Source organism: Leucoraja erinacea, chromosome 6 (genome assembly GCF_028641065.1).
Source record: "Leucoraja erinacea ecotype New England chromosome 6, Leri_hhj_1, whole genome shotgun sequence".
NCBI classification, from domain to species: Eukaryota; Metazoa; Chordata; class Chondrichthyes; order Rajiformes; family Rajidae; genus Leucoraja; species Leucoraja erinaceus.
The window spans coordinates 14,774,218-14,790,394 of record NC_073382.1 but is presented as its reverse complement, the minus strand read 5'-3'; the positions used below and the strand labels follow the sequence as shown (position 1 = coordinate 14,790,394).

Below are 16,177 nucleotides of genomic sequence, written 5' to 3'. Positions count from 1 at the left end.
TCCGACCCCCTAACAATAGAGTCCCCAATTACTATTGCCCTCTTCTTTTTGTCCCTACCTTTCGGAGCCACAGGGCTGGTCTCTGTGCTGGATTCCGCGCTGATTTATCTGCCTGAAGATCTAGGAGCAGCAACTTTGTGGTCATCAAAATCCCTTAAAAAACAAATTTTTTTCAGTAAATATTATCTAGTCTTTTTCACTTTGCTGTGTATGGGATCTTGCTATGCATAAATAAGCCAGCAGATTTCCTGCATCACAACTGTGACTGCCCTCTTAGACTTTAGAGATTTAGATGTTAGACCCGAGATACTGCGTGGAAAATAGCCCTTCAGCCTACCGAGTCCATTCCGACCAGTGTTCACCCTGTACACTAGCACTATCCTACACACTAGGGACAATTTACAATTTACAGAAGCCAATTAAGTTACAAACCTGCATGTCTTTGGTACGCAAAAATGCAGGAGAAATTCAGCGGGTGCAGCAGCATCTATGGGAGCGAAGGAAATAGGCAACGTTTCGGGCCGAAACGTTGCCTATTTCCTTCGCTCCATAGATGCTGCTGCACCTGCCGAGTTTCTCCAGCATTTTTGTGTACCTTCGATTTTCCAGCATCTGCAGTTCCTTCTTAAAAACTGCATGTCTTTGGAGTGTGGGAGGAAACCGGAGTACCCTGAGAAACCCACGCGGTCACAAGGAGAAGGTACAAACTCTGTGCAGACAACATCCATAGTCGGGATCGAACCCAAGTCTCTGGCGCTGTAAGGCAGCAACTGTACCGCTGTGCCACTGTGCCGCTCTTCACCACTGTGCCCCCAAATGTACTTTGTTGTCAAACACGTTTGGAGCATAGTGTAAGAGTTTATTTGATGATGAGCAGAGAATCTGCTGCAAGGAAAGATAAATGTTGGCCCAGGATATGAGTGAGAATTCCCTTGCTCTTCTATGAAATAATTTTGCATCCACTGGTGAGAATGGATAGGTCCTCAGTTTAATATCTTGTCCAAAACTGGGACCTCGGATATATTTGCACTCCTTCAGTTTGTGAAGCAATTACCAGAATTGGAATATTGTCGACATCTCAAAGAATAGTTGGCCTGGAGGAGATTACGGTGATAGGAATTGAAAACAACAATGAGAATTTACAAAATACATGTGTTGCTTCACCAGATCCAATGTATGTCTCACCCACGGAGGATGATAGGTGAATAAATGATGCAAGTTCAGATGTGGGAAGCAGACTTTTGGATGAAGTTTACGGCGAGGGCAAAATGGGAGGTTGGCAAGGATTGCGTTTGAATAGACAAGCCTTGAGACAGCAAAAACACAGATGAGCTGAGACAATTCAATTCAATTCAACTTTAATGTCATCGCACAAATACAAGTATGAGTACAACGAAATGCAGTTTTGCGTCAGTCCGTAGTAGTTGTGCATAAAGAAATTTAAAAAAATAGAAAGAGAGAAGATACAGAATCTGCTCAAAAAATTGGTTTGAATATTCAACAATGGGGACGGAGGGGACTTATACCTCTACCAAGGGACCGGTCAGCAATGTAATTGGGCCTATACTGTAGAAACACTTCTCATCCTAGTAGTACGCACCAACCACCTGTACACGCCACCCTGAGAGGAGGGCTGTACAGTCCCTGGTTGGGATGAAAGGAAACTCCAGAAGATTCCCCCGTCTCATGTAGATTTTTCGGTGGAGGGCATCCATGGAAGATGGAGTAGCATTAAACAAAAAAGGTACTGCAGCATGTGTACATGTACCAATGGTGGATATATTCAGAGATTCATGGCTCAGTGCTGATATTGATCACATTTTCCCTTGAAAAGAAGACAGTTAGTTTACGTTTAATCAGTTTAATCTGCTTGTTTAGTCTTGGTTTGACATATTCACTCTTGTTCCTTTCAGACTTACCTCTACCAAGATAGGTCACATTCTTGGGCCTATACTGTGCAGTCACTACTCATCCAGTGCATGCACCAACCACAAGTACACGCCACGGAGAGCTGTGCTGTACGTGCCTGGCAACGATGAAAGGAAACTCCAGAAGATCCCCAATCTTCATGTAGATTGTGCTGTGCTGGACTGTGAAGATGGAGTAGCATTAAACAAAAAGGTACTGCAGCATGTACATGTACCAATGTGGAAGCATGTGGCAACGCAGAATATTAGAACATAGAAATATATGTTACATGAACAGGCCCTTCTGTCCAATATGTCATTGTCAAACATGATACCAAGATCATCTAATCTCATTTGCCTCCACATGGTCCATATACCCTGCATATCCACTTACTTATCTAAAAGCCTCTTGAATGCCACTATCATATCCGTCTCCACCACCATCCCTGGCAGCGCATTCCAGGCATCCACCTCCCCTTATGTAAAAAGCCTGCCCCACATATCGCCTTTCTTTCACCTTATACCTATGACCTCTTGGCTTTGACATTTCCACAATGGGAAAAATGTTCTGAATGTCTACCCTATCTATTCCTTTCATTATTTTATATACTAGGAAGTTCATTGCTTAGATTCAGATTCAGATTCAGATTCAACTTTAATTGTCATTGTCAGTATACTGTTTTTCACACACGAGATGCAGTTAGAATCTCCCTGGAACTCTCTGCCAGAGAGGGTATTTCAGGAATAAATCATTTACATGCTACATCATAGTGTTTTTTTCCTGTGGGAGGAGTGGGGTTAGATGGGGGGGTGGCCAAGGGGGGGGGGGGGTATGGAGAGAAGGCAGGCAGTCACCGGGACATTGTGAGTACTGTGACAGCCGCCGGGAAGAAGCTGTTCCTCGACCTGCTGGTTCAGCAACGGAGAGACCTGTAGCGCCTCCCGGATGGTAAACAGTCCATGGTTGGGGTGAGAGCCGTCCTTGGCGATGCTGAGCTCCCTTCGCAGACAACGCTTGCTTTGGACAGACTCAATGGAGGGGAGCGAGAAACCGGTGATGCGTTGGGCAATTTTCACCACCCTCTGCAGTGCTTTCCGGTCAGAGACAGAGCAGTTGCCATACCATACTGTGATACAGTTGGTAAGGATGCTCTCGATGGTGCAGCGGTAGAAGTTCACCAGAATCTGAGGAGACAGATGGACCTTCTTCAGTCTCCTCAGGAAGAAGAGACGCTGGTGAGCCTTCTTGATCAGAGTAGAGGTATTGTGGGTCCAAGAGAGGTCATCAGAGATGTTGACTCGCAGGAACCTGAAGCTAGAAACACGTTCCACCTCCGTCCCGTTAATGTGGATGGGGGTGTGCGTGCTGCCCCTAGACTTCCTGAAGTCTACAATGAGCTCCTTGGTCTTCTTGGAGTTAAGGGCCAGGTTGTTGTCAGCGCACCATGCTGCTAGGAGCTGGACCTCCTCCCTATAGGCCGACTCATCATTGTTGCTGATGAGGCCAATCACCGTTGTATCATCTGCATACTTGATGATGGTGTTAGTACCATGTACAGGTGTGCAGTCGTAGGTGAAGAGGGAGTAGAGGAGGGGGCTCAGCACATCATCCCTGTGGAGGATGATAGGTGAATAAACCTTCAGGGTGAGGGTTGAAGAGGTGTGCTTGTCTAACCTCACAGACAGGTCTGTTGGTTAGAAAGTCCAGTATCCAGTTGCAGAGGGAGGGGTCGATGCCCAGGTTACCGAGTTTGGTGATCAGTTTAGAGGGTATAATGGTGTTGAATGCTGAGCTGTAATCGATGAACAGCATTCTTACGTAAGTGTCTCTGTTGTCGAGGTGGGAGAGGGTGGAGTGAAGTGCCATTGAGATGGCATCCTCCGTACTCCTGTTCTTGCGGTAGGCAAACTGATAGGGATCCAGTGTGGGGGGTAGGCAGCTTTTGAGGTGTGCCAGGACCAGCCTCTCGAAGCACTTGGTGATGATGGGAGTAAGTGCAACTGGGCGGAAGTCGTTGAGGCTCGCCGCAGTGGAGTGTTTTGGCACTGGCACGATGGAGGTGGTTTTAAGGCATGTGGAGACAACTGCTTGGGCAAGTGACAGGTTGAAGATGTCAGTCCAGACGTCTGTCAGCTGCGCAGCACAGGCCCTGAGGACGCGCCAGAGGATGCCATCAGGGCCAGCAACCTTACATGCATTAGTCCTACTCAGTGCCACGTATACGTCGTAGGGGGTGAGTGTGAGGGGTTGGTGATCAGCAGGGAGCACAGCCTTGATGGCTGTCTCTAGATTGTCCCTGCTGTGAGCTTGTCGAAAGATCACAGTTTTCCTTGGAGATCAGAAAAATGACAGATGCTGGTGGTGAAATGTATGGAAGGTTGGATCTGGTAGATGGTGGGAATCAGTGGTCTCAGACTCTGGATAGTGGGTGTGAAGCTTCTGGCACATGGAGTACTTGGTTGTGTTCTCAAAACCTGCACGGACCAACAGGCTGGAGTGTTTGCTGACATCTTCAACTACTGAGGTGGCACAAACATCCGAGGTGGCCTCCAGCCAAGGTGTTTTTCCCCCAGAGTAACAAAAATCCAGAAAAAAAATTGGAGCGCTATCAGCGTTTTCACTATGACGGAAATTACCCGAAATTCTGGTTCTGTCCCGCTGGAAGTTTTGGGGAAAAATATTGCGACCATCCGCGCCTTCGCAGTTGGGGGAAAGCCGGTGACACAGTAGCGACGCAAAATGATGCTGTCTCTCCGCGCGTGCGCAGTGGGGCCGGGCGGGTTCAGATCTCCATTTGCACTCCACACAATCACCTCAATGCCTCGTGTCTACCAAAGATCCTAGGTGTCTACTCCAGGTAAGTAGTGGAATATTGCGTTGCAAAAAAAAGGAGTGCCCGTTTCTCCGGGCCAGGGTGGGGGGGAGCAGCAGTGTCTGCGGAGCCGAGTCGGAGCCTCGCTGCGTGGGAGGGAGAGAGGAGAGGAGGGAGGAGAGAGAGGGGAGGGAGGGAGAGAGAGAGGAAGGGGGAGAGGGAGACAGGGAGAGCGAGAGAGAGAGAGGAGAAGAGAGGGGAGGAGTGATGGGGAGGGGGAGAGAGAGAGAGAGGGGGAAGGGGGAGGGGGAGAGAGAGATGGGGTGGGAGAGAGAGGTGGAGGGAGAGGGAAGGAGAGAGAGACAGGTGGAGGCAGAGAGAGAGAGAATGGGGCGATGGAGGAGGGAGAGGGAAAGAGGAGGGGAGAGAGGGGAAGAGGGAGAGAGAGGTGGAGGGAGAGGGAGGGTGAATGAGGAGGGGGAGAGGGAAAGGGGGATTATCTTTAGTGAGATTGCAAAATTAAGGTAGGTTTTATTATATTTTCTCCTCCTTATGAATAATATCAAATAATTGGAACTGCTTTCTTTTCCTTGATAACAATACTGAGAAATATGTATTCCATAGTTTGCGACTTTCATTTTGCATCATATTTTTAATGTGCGCACACTAACACAGTCGAACAGTAACAGGCAATCAAATCAACACACAAAACATTGTCTAAAAAAAGGTTTTATTTACTGCAAAAACTTACAGTATTATATTTGCAGTGTTTGCATGCTCATTTATAACATTTTACAAAACATTTTACAGCACAACTTGTTTATTAAAACAAAGACAACTTCAATTCTTGATTTAAAAAAAATGTATACAACAATGACCCCAATCATCCCATTCCAACCATTCATTACTCTTGACTCAAACAAAATTATTTGTTAAATATTGGTCATACATTTGGTGCAAAAATGCTCCAAAATAAGGCTCAGAATGCAACAGAGACCATCTAAAGCCCCAGAGCTTCCAGGGCCCTTAAGCGGGCCCGGGACCACGGCTGCAAGGTCTTTGAGCTTCGCGCTTGTGATATGTGCTGCGTGCACTTATTTCACATAAAATATTTGTAATCCTGCCATGCCACCCCCTTTTTTGAAAAACTTCGTACTGACCTAGTGTATAATATTTTTGACACTGTCATAGGCCTTTCTTACATATGCTGTCACAACGCACTGTAGTCTCTAACAACACTTAACTAATTTTCCTTGCCCTCCATTTCAGAATAATAGTGTTTTAAGCTGATAACTCGACACTAGCACTGGCAATAAATAAAAAGTGCAGCTTTCCAACCCTTATCTCATTGGCCACGCTCGGCTGCACATCGGTGTCAATCTGGTGGACTCTTCCATCTTCCTCTCATCGTGGCGGTGGGGGATTGGGAGGGGGCTCACACGTGGAATAGCTTATCTAAATCCTAAATTCATCTAAATCCGGCCCTGCATGAAGCTGAAGGCGTGGAACTTCATACCCAATCTCCTTGGCCTTGCATGAGCAATGGCTGCTGTAAATAGCCGAGCCCATTCTTAAATGGGTTCACAGACCTTAAGTTAAAAAGTTAAGTGTTTTGATTATTTTTCTTTAATATATTTTCTCTCACTGTTCTTAATTGATTTCTAGTAATTTTGGCTCTTTTTATTTAGATTCCTTTTTATTACTTAAGACAATGGGAACTACTTTTAAAAGTCTCCGATCATCAGATACATTCAAAAATATTTCAAAGCCTTTCACGTGGTTGGTCAGCTTCTTTGGCCCTCTGATTCTAGGGATGGTTAGAGTGGTAGAGACGTGCAGCACAGAAACTGCCCCTTGAGCCCATCTATTTGTCCATTTACTAATCCCGTTTGCCCCCATGAAGTTTGTATCTTTTCAGGCCGCAGTGACTGTCTAATTGTCTTCCTAATGTACCGATTGTATCTGACTCCATCACCTTTTCTTAGTCTTGTGTTTCAGATATCTCTGCATATAAAACTATATCCTCATGTCCCTTTCAAACTATTTCCACTCACCGTAAGCCTGTGTCCTCTTGTTAACGATGCCCCCTACCATGGGAAAACGATTCTGACTATCTATCTTATCTAGGCCTCATAATTTTATCCACCTTTATCAGGCCATCCCACAGCCTTCTTGGCTTCAGAGAAAACAAACTCAGCCTGTCCAACTTCTTCCCATTACTAAACTCATCCAATCCTGGCAGCATCCTGGTGAATCTCCTTTGCAGTTTCTCCAGTGTAACCACACCCTTCTTACATAGAAACATAGAAAGTATGTGCAGGAGTAGGCCATGTTTCCCTTTTAGCCAGCACCGCCATTCAATATGATCATGCTTGATCATTCTCAATCAGAACCCAGCTTGTGCTTTTTTCCCCATTTCTATAATTATAAAACTCTGATCTTGGATGTGTCTGTGCGTGTGTGTGTTTATTTGTTTGTGCATCTTCTCGAAAAAACATTTGCCTTTCAATATCCTTTGCCATCCAAGTTTACCATTTAAATAGTCTTGCCTTGCACCCTTATTGAAACATGCTGCTCTGGAATATATTTTAAAGACTCCCATTTGTCAGCTGTTGTTTTACCAGTTGCATCTGGTCCCAATCTGTTTTTTCTTACAATATTGAAGCCAGTCTTTCCCCAAATCAACATGTTTACTTATCATCTTAAAGAACCAGCCTCATCGCTTTCCATAACAACTTTGTAACTTACAGAATAGTGGTGACATTACCAAAATACCCAAGTTTTGATTGGCAGATGGTTGGACAAAGGCCAGAGATGAAATGACAAACAGTGTGAGATAAAGAGATAAGGATATAAGAGACATGAAATGTGAAGCCAGAGGAAGGAATATAGATGGAAGGAAATGTGGGGAAGGGGAAAGGGAGAAACGGGTGCGCATCCAGGTAGGGCCCAGGGAAGAGAGGGGCTATGGGGGGAAAGGGAGATGTTTGAGAAAAGGGGAAGTACAATGGGATCTGGGTGTCTTGTACATCAGTCACTGCAAGTAAGCATGCAGGTACAGCAGGCAGTAAAGAAAGCTAATGGCATGTTGGCCTTCATTACAAGAGGAGTTGAGTTTTGGAGCAAAGAGGTCCTTCTGCAGTAGTACAGGGCCACAGTGAGACCACACCTGGAGTATTGTGTGCAGTTTCGGTTTCCAAATTTGAGGAAGGACATTATTGCTATTGAGGGAGTGCAGCATATGTTCACGAGGTTAATTCCCGGCATGGCGGCACTGTCATATGTTGCAAGAATGGAGCGACTGGCTTGTATACACTGGAATTTAGGATGAGAGGGGATCTTATTGAACCATATAAGATTATTAAGTGATTGGACACGCTTAGATAGAGGTGCCCCGATGTTCCCGATGTTGGGGGAATCCAGAACCAGGGGCCACAATTTAAGAATAAGGGGTAGGCCATTTAGAATGGAGATGAGGAAAAACCTTTTCACCCAGGCAGTTGTGAATATGTGGAATTCTCTGCCTCAGAAGGCAGTGGAGGCCGACCCTCTGGATGCTTTCAAGAGAGAGTTAAAGCCCTGTCCCACTGTATGAGTTCATTCAAGAGTTCTCCCGAGTTTGCCCTGATTCGAACTCGGAGATTTACGGTAATGGCCGCTCGTCAGTACTCGGGGATCTCGTGGACATTTTTCAACATGTTGAAAAATCTTCACGAGTCTTCCCAAGCTTACCGGGTTTCCCGAGTACCTGCCGTTAACGTTACAGGCGCTAAGAGACGTCCCCGAGCTCCGCCGTACCCGCTACGTACATTCTACATGCTTCCACGAGTTTGATTTTTTTTTTAAACTCGGGAGAGCTCTTGAATGAACTCGTACAGTGGGACAGGGATTTTAGATAGATCTCTTAAAGATAGCAGAGTCAAGGGATATGGGGAGAAAGCAGGAATGGGGTACTGATTGTGGATGATCAGCCATGATCACAGTGAATAGCGGTACAGGCTCGAAGGGCGAATGGCCTAATCCTGCATTTATTGTCTATTGTCAGCCCCACCTGAAATGTCAATAATGTCAACATTCCAAGTGCTGATCTGTGCTCAAAGCTCATTGACATCTGTGAGGATCCAAGCTTTAAAGTAAATGCAGCAGATACCACTGGACCCTCTGTGCTCTCTAACGTGCCTCTTGCCTACCAGACTGGTTTGATGTATCTACACTTTTTTCCCTACCTGCTACACTGCTACCATATGCAGAAAGGCGCCACGGGTGGTAAGTTTAAGCATAGACCCTGTTTCAGCCTGTTGTTTGTTTGTGAATGCTGATCAAAAAAAACATTGGAGCTATTTTGCACCAACTTAAATTTATATAGCACGTTTACCTAATTAGCCTGGTGCCGTTAGCTGGCAAGTTCCAGATTCTCCTTTCCAAACCACTCTTCCTCTCATTCCTCCTTTAAAGAATATAGAACAAGGAACGGTGCGGCACAGGACCAGGGCTTTCAGCCCACCAGTTCCATGCCCAACAAGATACCTATTTGAACTGTTCCTTTTTGACAGTATGTGCCCCATATCTTCTATTTCCTGCATATAATAATAATAATAATAATATATTTTATTGTCATTGCACATAAGTGCAATGAGATTTGGTATGCAGCTTCCATGCAGATATTCATATATCTGTCAAAAATCTTCTTAAACACCATTATTTTATCTGCCTCAAAAATCACCATCAATGGCAGTGCATGTCAGGCACCTAGCACTCTCCGTGAAAACAAACTACCCCCACACATCTCCTTTAAATTTTCTTCCACTGACCTTGTAGTTCTGCCCTCTGGTATTTGCCATTTACACCCTGGGAAAAAGGTTCTGACTATCTCACCTATCTAAGCCTCTCATTATTTTCTAAACTTCTATCAGGTCTTCCCTCAGCCTCCGAAGCACCCGAGAAAACAATCCAAGTTTGTCCAACTTCCCCTTATAGTTAAACCTTCAAATCCAGGCAGCATCCTGTTAAACCCTCTCCAAAGCCTCCACATTCTTCCTGTAATGTGGTGGCTAGAACTGTACACAATTAAAATGAAATCTCCTTCTCTGGCCAAACTTTTGGTTTCCTGCCATGCCTCCTTCTGTGTCACGGTGTTAGATTTTGCTCGATAATACTCCTGTGCAGCACCTTGGGACGTTTTACTGTGTTAAAGGCAACATATAAATCGTTATTGTTAATCCAGACTTTGCCCATCTGGTGAGAAAATTCATGTAGCCCATCTGAGTTTAACCATGCAGAAAGACCCTGTGGCCCTCTCATCATGGTTTCCAGCTGTTTATTACTGAATTTCAGTGATATTTTTCTTTCAACTGCTTCAGCAAGAGTCAATTTAACATGATGGTTACAAATACAGACTGACGTTACTTCAGCCTCTCTGGACAACTCAAAGGATGCATGCACTGGTGTTTCTACATAAGGAGAGCAGCAGGTGTACTGACTTGGCCAAAATGTAGGTGTACTGACTTGGCCAACATTTGTTACCCATCTCTAACCATTCTTGAGAAAGTGGTGGTGAGCCACCTTCTTCAGCCTTGGACCTCTAGTGGTACTCACAATGATGTTGGGGAAGGGGGGTTCCAGGATATAGAGCCAGTACTGCAGGTTGTTGCCTCAAAGCTCCAGCACCCAGTTCTTCATCCACTCATTTTCTCCACTCCCGCAGTTAAATGTATGACATGTGCATGTTCTCTGTGTAAGCGTGTGGGTTTCTGCCAGATGTCCCCGCTTCCTGCCACATCCCAAACATGTGCAGGTAGGTTAATTGCCTGCCATAAATTACCCCTTAGTGTAAGTAAGTGACAAAAGAATCAGAGGGAAGTTGACGGAAATGTGTGAAGGAGGCAGACAGACAGATAGACAACAGACAGAGAGAGAGACAGAGAATAAATTACAAGAAATAAGGACAGCGGAACGGAACTGATGGGAATCTTCTGATAAAACTCAGCATGAACTTGATGGACCAAATTACACCACAGTGCTACAGTAGGTAGAACTATCGCCTCACAGTGCCAGACATCCAGGTTCAATTCTAACTTCGGGTGCCGTCTATGTAGTTATCACATTATCCCTTTGACCATATGGGTTTCTGCCGGGTCCTCCAGTCTCCTCCCACATCCCAAAGACATGATCGATTAATTGGCCTCTAAACATCGTCTCCAGTGTGCAGGCTTGAGCTGACGTCTTGGACAAGTTGATGGGAGTGTAGGTAGAATAAAATGGGATGAGTTTAAAAGGATGCTTGATGGTTGGTACGGACACAGTGGGCTGCCTCTTCTCATTGTCACCCCTCGAAAAGGCAACACTTCATACTTCTCAGCATTCAATTACATCATACAACTCTTTAAAAATCCAACATTATCCTTCTCATTAGCTCATTGTGCATCCATGTTTAGTGTCATCTGAACTATGGAAATTCTCCCTCATGCTCCTAAGTCTAAATCTATAACCACTTTAAGAAAGTAGCAATCTCAGTTGAACAAGTCTCTTTTCATGAAGGAAGTAGTAATACCTAAGCAGCAATTAGTGCTGGTGCAGTGCCGTGCTAGACACCTGTGTGGGATTATTATGTTCACTCTGTATCAATGGGGGGTTCTTCCCAATGCTCTAGTTTCCTCCCATGTCTCAAAAATGTTAGTTTAATTGAGAGATACAGCGCGGAAGCAGGTCCTTCGGCCCACCAAGTCAGCGCCAATCAGCGATCCCCGTACTTTAGCACTATCCTACACACTAGGGACAATTTACAATTTTCACCAAAGCCAATTTACCTACAAACCTGTACGTCTTTGGAGTGTGGGAGGAAACCGGAGCACCCGGAGAAAACCCATGTGGTCATGGGGAGAACGTACAAACTCCACACAGATAACACCCATAGACAGGATCGAACCCGGGTCTCTGGTGCTGTAAGGCGGAAACTTTACTGCTGCGCCACCGTGCCACAGTGCAGGTAGATTAAATGGCTTCTCTAAATCACTCTTTATTGCAGGTAAATTGCCAAAGAATCAAAGGAAAGTTGATGGATATGTGGGAAATAATTACATTGTAGGGAAATATGGGGAATGTACTGATGTGATCGTTCTGCATGGCCAACATGGGCCCAATGGGTCAAATGGCCTCTTTTATGCAAGTAATGGGACGGCAGACTGAAGTGAACAAAAATTATACTGCTGGAGGAAACCAGGTCAAGCAGCACCTGTGTAGGGAATGTATGGAAGAAGGGTCCTAACCCGAAATGTCATTTGTCCATTTCTCTCCACGTATGCTATCTGATCTGCTGAGTTCCTCCAGCATTTTGCCTTTTGATCAAGATTCCAGCATCTGCAGTCTCCTGTGTCTGACAGACTCGAGTGGTCGACATCACTGGCCTCACAATTCAGGAACACATTATTGCAAATTAACCACTAAATTATGGGATCAAACCGTGTTCTGCTCTTCGACCAATGCACTCCGATTCGAAGAACTGAAGTATTGTTGAATCGTGCGACTTGTTTGATATTCACTGGTCAAACTAAAGCCTGAGTCATCTTGTTTTAGTAATAATGATATTAACAATTTCTTTTTGGTGTGTGCTGAGGGAGGATACACACCATTGCACTTTGTACTTTCAAACCAAGCCTGAGGCTCCTCCTTACTTTTCCCTAGTTCCCGTGCTCCTTGAAGTTTCTGCATTCTGTCTGTCTTATCCTTTCTGACAGCAGAATAGATGCCGGACTGATCCCTGGAAGTTTGAAACTAATGAACTAACTGCTGAGTCGCTGCCACAGAGCTCGGTCCCAAACTATACTGTACTTCACACACGATTTATTCTCCAGATGGTGCGAGTGTGCCACCCTGCCGTGAGGAACCATCACTTCCACTGGAGTGTGAAAGTGGACGGATGTTGTTTCCTTTGCAGTTCTGATAATTCGGGGACTGGGAACATGCGAGGATGGTTGGTTGGTGCTGATTATTTTTTGTTTGGTCTCCTTCCCTCATTTGCCTGCGTCGAGTTTTTTTCACCTTTATTGTTTATGCTGCCTTGCGCAGGGACCATCGCAGCCTTTCTTCAAAGCCAGCATGTGCCTCATCCTGCTCCGAGTGTTTGTTATGACACAATAGCGGAAATCATACAACTTCTTGGCTTCTCACTTCATCGCACAACAGCATATTTATTAGCCATTGGTCCTCCCTGTGCTGTTAGCTGGTGCGGGGCAGAATTAAAAATTTAATTTCACTGCGACATTTTATGTTTGTAATGTTGTAACCTGAAATCAGAGATAAGAATGGAAGGCACAGCCATTTGTTAACTTGAGCTGTAACCTGAGAACATTGATTACTGGGAATTTGGCACTCTGATCAGTAACCACAGTCAGAAGTCACAACTTAAATTTGTACTTGTAGACGGATACAGCTCAGGAGGCCATTTGACCCATCATGGCTCTGCCAGATTTTTGAAGGAAAGGTTTACAGACATTTCAGGTTCCCCATCTATTCTGCTTTCTGGCAAAGGGCCCCTTGCAGCTTAAGCGGGTAGAAAAACAGGAGCAATTTGGTGAAGCAGATACGAGTGATGTTAAAACATTAGTTTTTTTTGTATTTGAAGATGTCTTCAGAGATGCACAATTTTATGCTCGGATGCTGAGAAATATGTGTGAAGTTGGTTTCAGTTTCTCCATTTAAAAGGAAGCTTTTCTCGGATAGCTTGGTTGCCCTTTCTAATAGCAACCTATAGATTATTCAGAGTATGGCAACAGATTGTTTCACTGTGGGAATAATATCAGCTGCTGTGGGTGCCAGTAACCAGTAATGATGAAAATGTCCGTGCGACTGACTCTCAGGATCATTTCTAATAACAATGACCATTTGAGATTAGCCACAAAATTCAACTTGGAACATTTTCAGCTGCTGTGCAACTATGTTACTGTCAGGCCTCATTAGAAGCTTTGAGACTGATGGGAGTTTCAAATCTATTTATTGACATGTCCTTTTTAAAACTCATTTTCAGCATGTGGGCGTCACTGTCAAAGCAACATTTAATGCCCATCCCCAATTGTGCTTGAGATGGCTATCATGCTACAACTCTGTAGTAGTCTGGGATGAAGGTGCCCCCACGTGTGGTTCCAGCTTTTATACGTCAATGTTGAAGGAAGGATGATATATCTCCAAGGCAGGATTGTGTGTGATCTGGAGAGTTTCTGCAGGTGGTGGTGTTCCCATATATCTGTTGCCCTTGTCATGCAACGTGCAAAAAGGCCCTTCGGCCCAAACTTGCCTACACCAGCCAACATGTCCCATCTATACGAGTATGCCTGCGTATGGCCCATATCCCTCTATCCCGTCTTTTCTATGTACCTGTATAGATACTTTTTAAATGTCAAGAAGCTGCCTCATCAATCTCTTCACCTCTGTTGTTCAGGTTTTTTGTCCATGTTGTCAGTGGTTATGGGGAGAAGGCAGGAGAATGGGGTTAAGAGGGAAAGTAAGATCATCCAGCAATGAATTCCACAGGTGAAAATACCCAATGACTTGGCCTCCACAGCCATCTGTGGCAATGAGTTGCGCAGATTTGCCGCGCTCTGACTGGGGAGGTTCCTCCTCATCTCCTTCTTAGAGGAATGTCCTTTGATGCTGGGGCTGTGACCGTTGGTCCTAGACTCTCACACTAAGATATTTAAGAGACTTTTGGATCAGCACATGGATACGCAGCGAATGGAGGGATATAGGTTATGTGCCGGATATAAGAGGTGTAAATTGTGAAGCCAGAGGAAGGAATGTAGGTGGATGGGGACAGGGAGAGGGGGAGGGGTAGAAATGGGTGTGAATCCAGGTGGGCCACAGGGGGGGGGGGGGGGGGGGGGGGGGGGGGGGGGGGGGGTGGTGTGAGGTAGAAAAGTGGATGGGGGAGTATACGTTCCCTTCATGTATATGTTGAGCAGTGACCAGGCTGCATGTTGGTTAATCTCTGATGGATGTTAAACGGTGGTGGGGAGGAGAGAAGGCACTGCCTCACAAAGCCTCTGAATTGCTTGAGGCTGACATCAGTGCAGGAAAAATGTTCCCGAGTCCAGAACCAGGAAAAATGGGGGAGTCCACAACCAAGGGTCACGGTGTAAGAATAAGGGATAGGCAATTTAGGACTGAGATGAGGAAAAACTTTCTCACCTGAAGAGTTGTGAATCTGTGGAATTCTCTGCCACAGAAGGCAGTGGAGGCCAATTCATTGCATGTTTTCAAGAGAGAGATATAGCTCTTAGGGCTACGGGAATCAAGGGATATGGGGAGAAAGCAGGAAAGTGGTACTGATTTTGGATGATCAGCCATGATCATATTGAATGGCGGTGCTGGCACGAAGGGACGAATGGCCTACTCCTGCTATTTTCACATTTCTATGTTTGAACCATCCATACAATGTTTGGTTGGAGGACACATCGTACTCTTAACAAGATTATGTTGGTGGGGTGGCATTTGGTTAATTGTGTTCTTGTGTTTATTTTATTTTAGAGATATAGCGTGGAAACAGGCCGTTCGGCCCACCAAGTCTATGCCAACCAGTGATCACCCATACACTGAAGCACACTGTTAAGTGTTTCTATTTTCTCTTTCAGTTTCACATTTCTAGTATCAGCAGGTTTTGGTTTGCTATTCAAAAAAGTTACCATTTAGCTGAAATTTGGATTGTAGTTTCATTTAGAGATACAGCAGGGAAACATAGTGTTTTAACCATATATAACCATATAAACCATATAACAATTACAGCGCGGAAACAGGCCATCTCGGCCCTACAAGTCCGTGCCGAACAACTTTTTTCCCTTAGTCCCACCTGCCTGCACTCATACCATAACCCTCCATTCTCTTCTCATCCATAAGCCTATCCAATTTATTTTTAAATTATACCAACAAACCTGCCGCCACCACTTCCACTGGAAGCTCATTCCACACCGCTACCACTCTCTGAGTAAAGAAGTTCCCCCTCATGTTACCCCTAAACTTCTGTCCCTTAATTCTGAAGTCATGTCCTCTTGTTTGAATCTTCCCTATTCTCAAAGGGAAAAGCTTGTCCACATCAACTCGGTCTATCCCTCTCATCATTTTAAAGACCTCTATCAAGTTTTGTGTGAGCGTCAACCTTTACACCTGTATATCAGTTCTATCCTACATACTAGGGACAATTTCCATAAGCCGATTAACCTACAAACATGCATGTCTTTGGAATGCGGGAGGAAACTGGAACACCCGGAGAAACACCGTGTGGTCATAGTTGTAGAGTGATACAATGTGGAAACAGGCATTTTGGCCGAACTTGCCTACACTGGGCAACACTAGTCTACACTAGTCCCACTTGCCTGCGCTTGGTCCATATCCCTCCAAACCTGTTCTAGCCATGTACCTGTCTAACCGTTTCTTAAACAATGGGATAGTCTCTGCCTCAACTACCTCCTC

The 16,177-nt window shown here is 45.1% G+C and overlaps 1 protein-coding gene across 1 annotated transcript in view; it reads left to right on the top strand.

Annotated features, from left to right (window-relative positions):
- Window positions 1–16,177, top strand: part of clybl (citrate lyase beta like) — a 147,134-nt gene that overhangs the window by 116,310 nt on the left and 14,647 nt on the right. Inside the window, exon 3 of the mRNA XM_055636660.1 lies at window positions 1,914–2,121. Coding sequence (XP_055492635.1) covers window positions 1,914–2,121 — 208 coding nt within the window. The remainder of the gene's footprint in view (window positions 1–1,913; window positions 2,122–16,177) is intronic.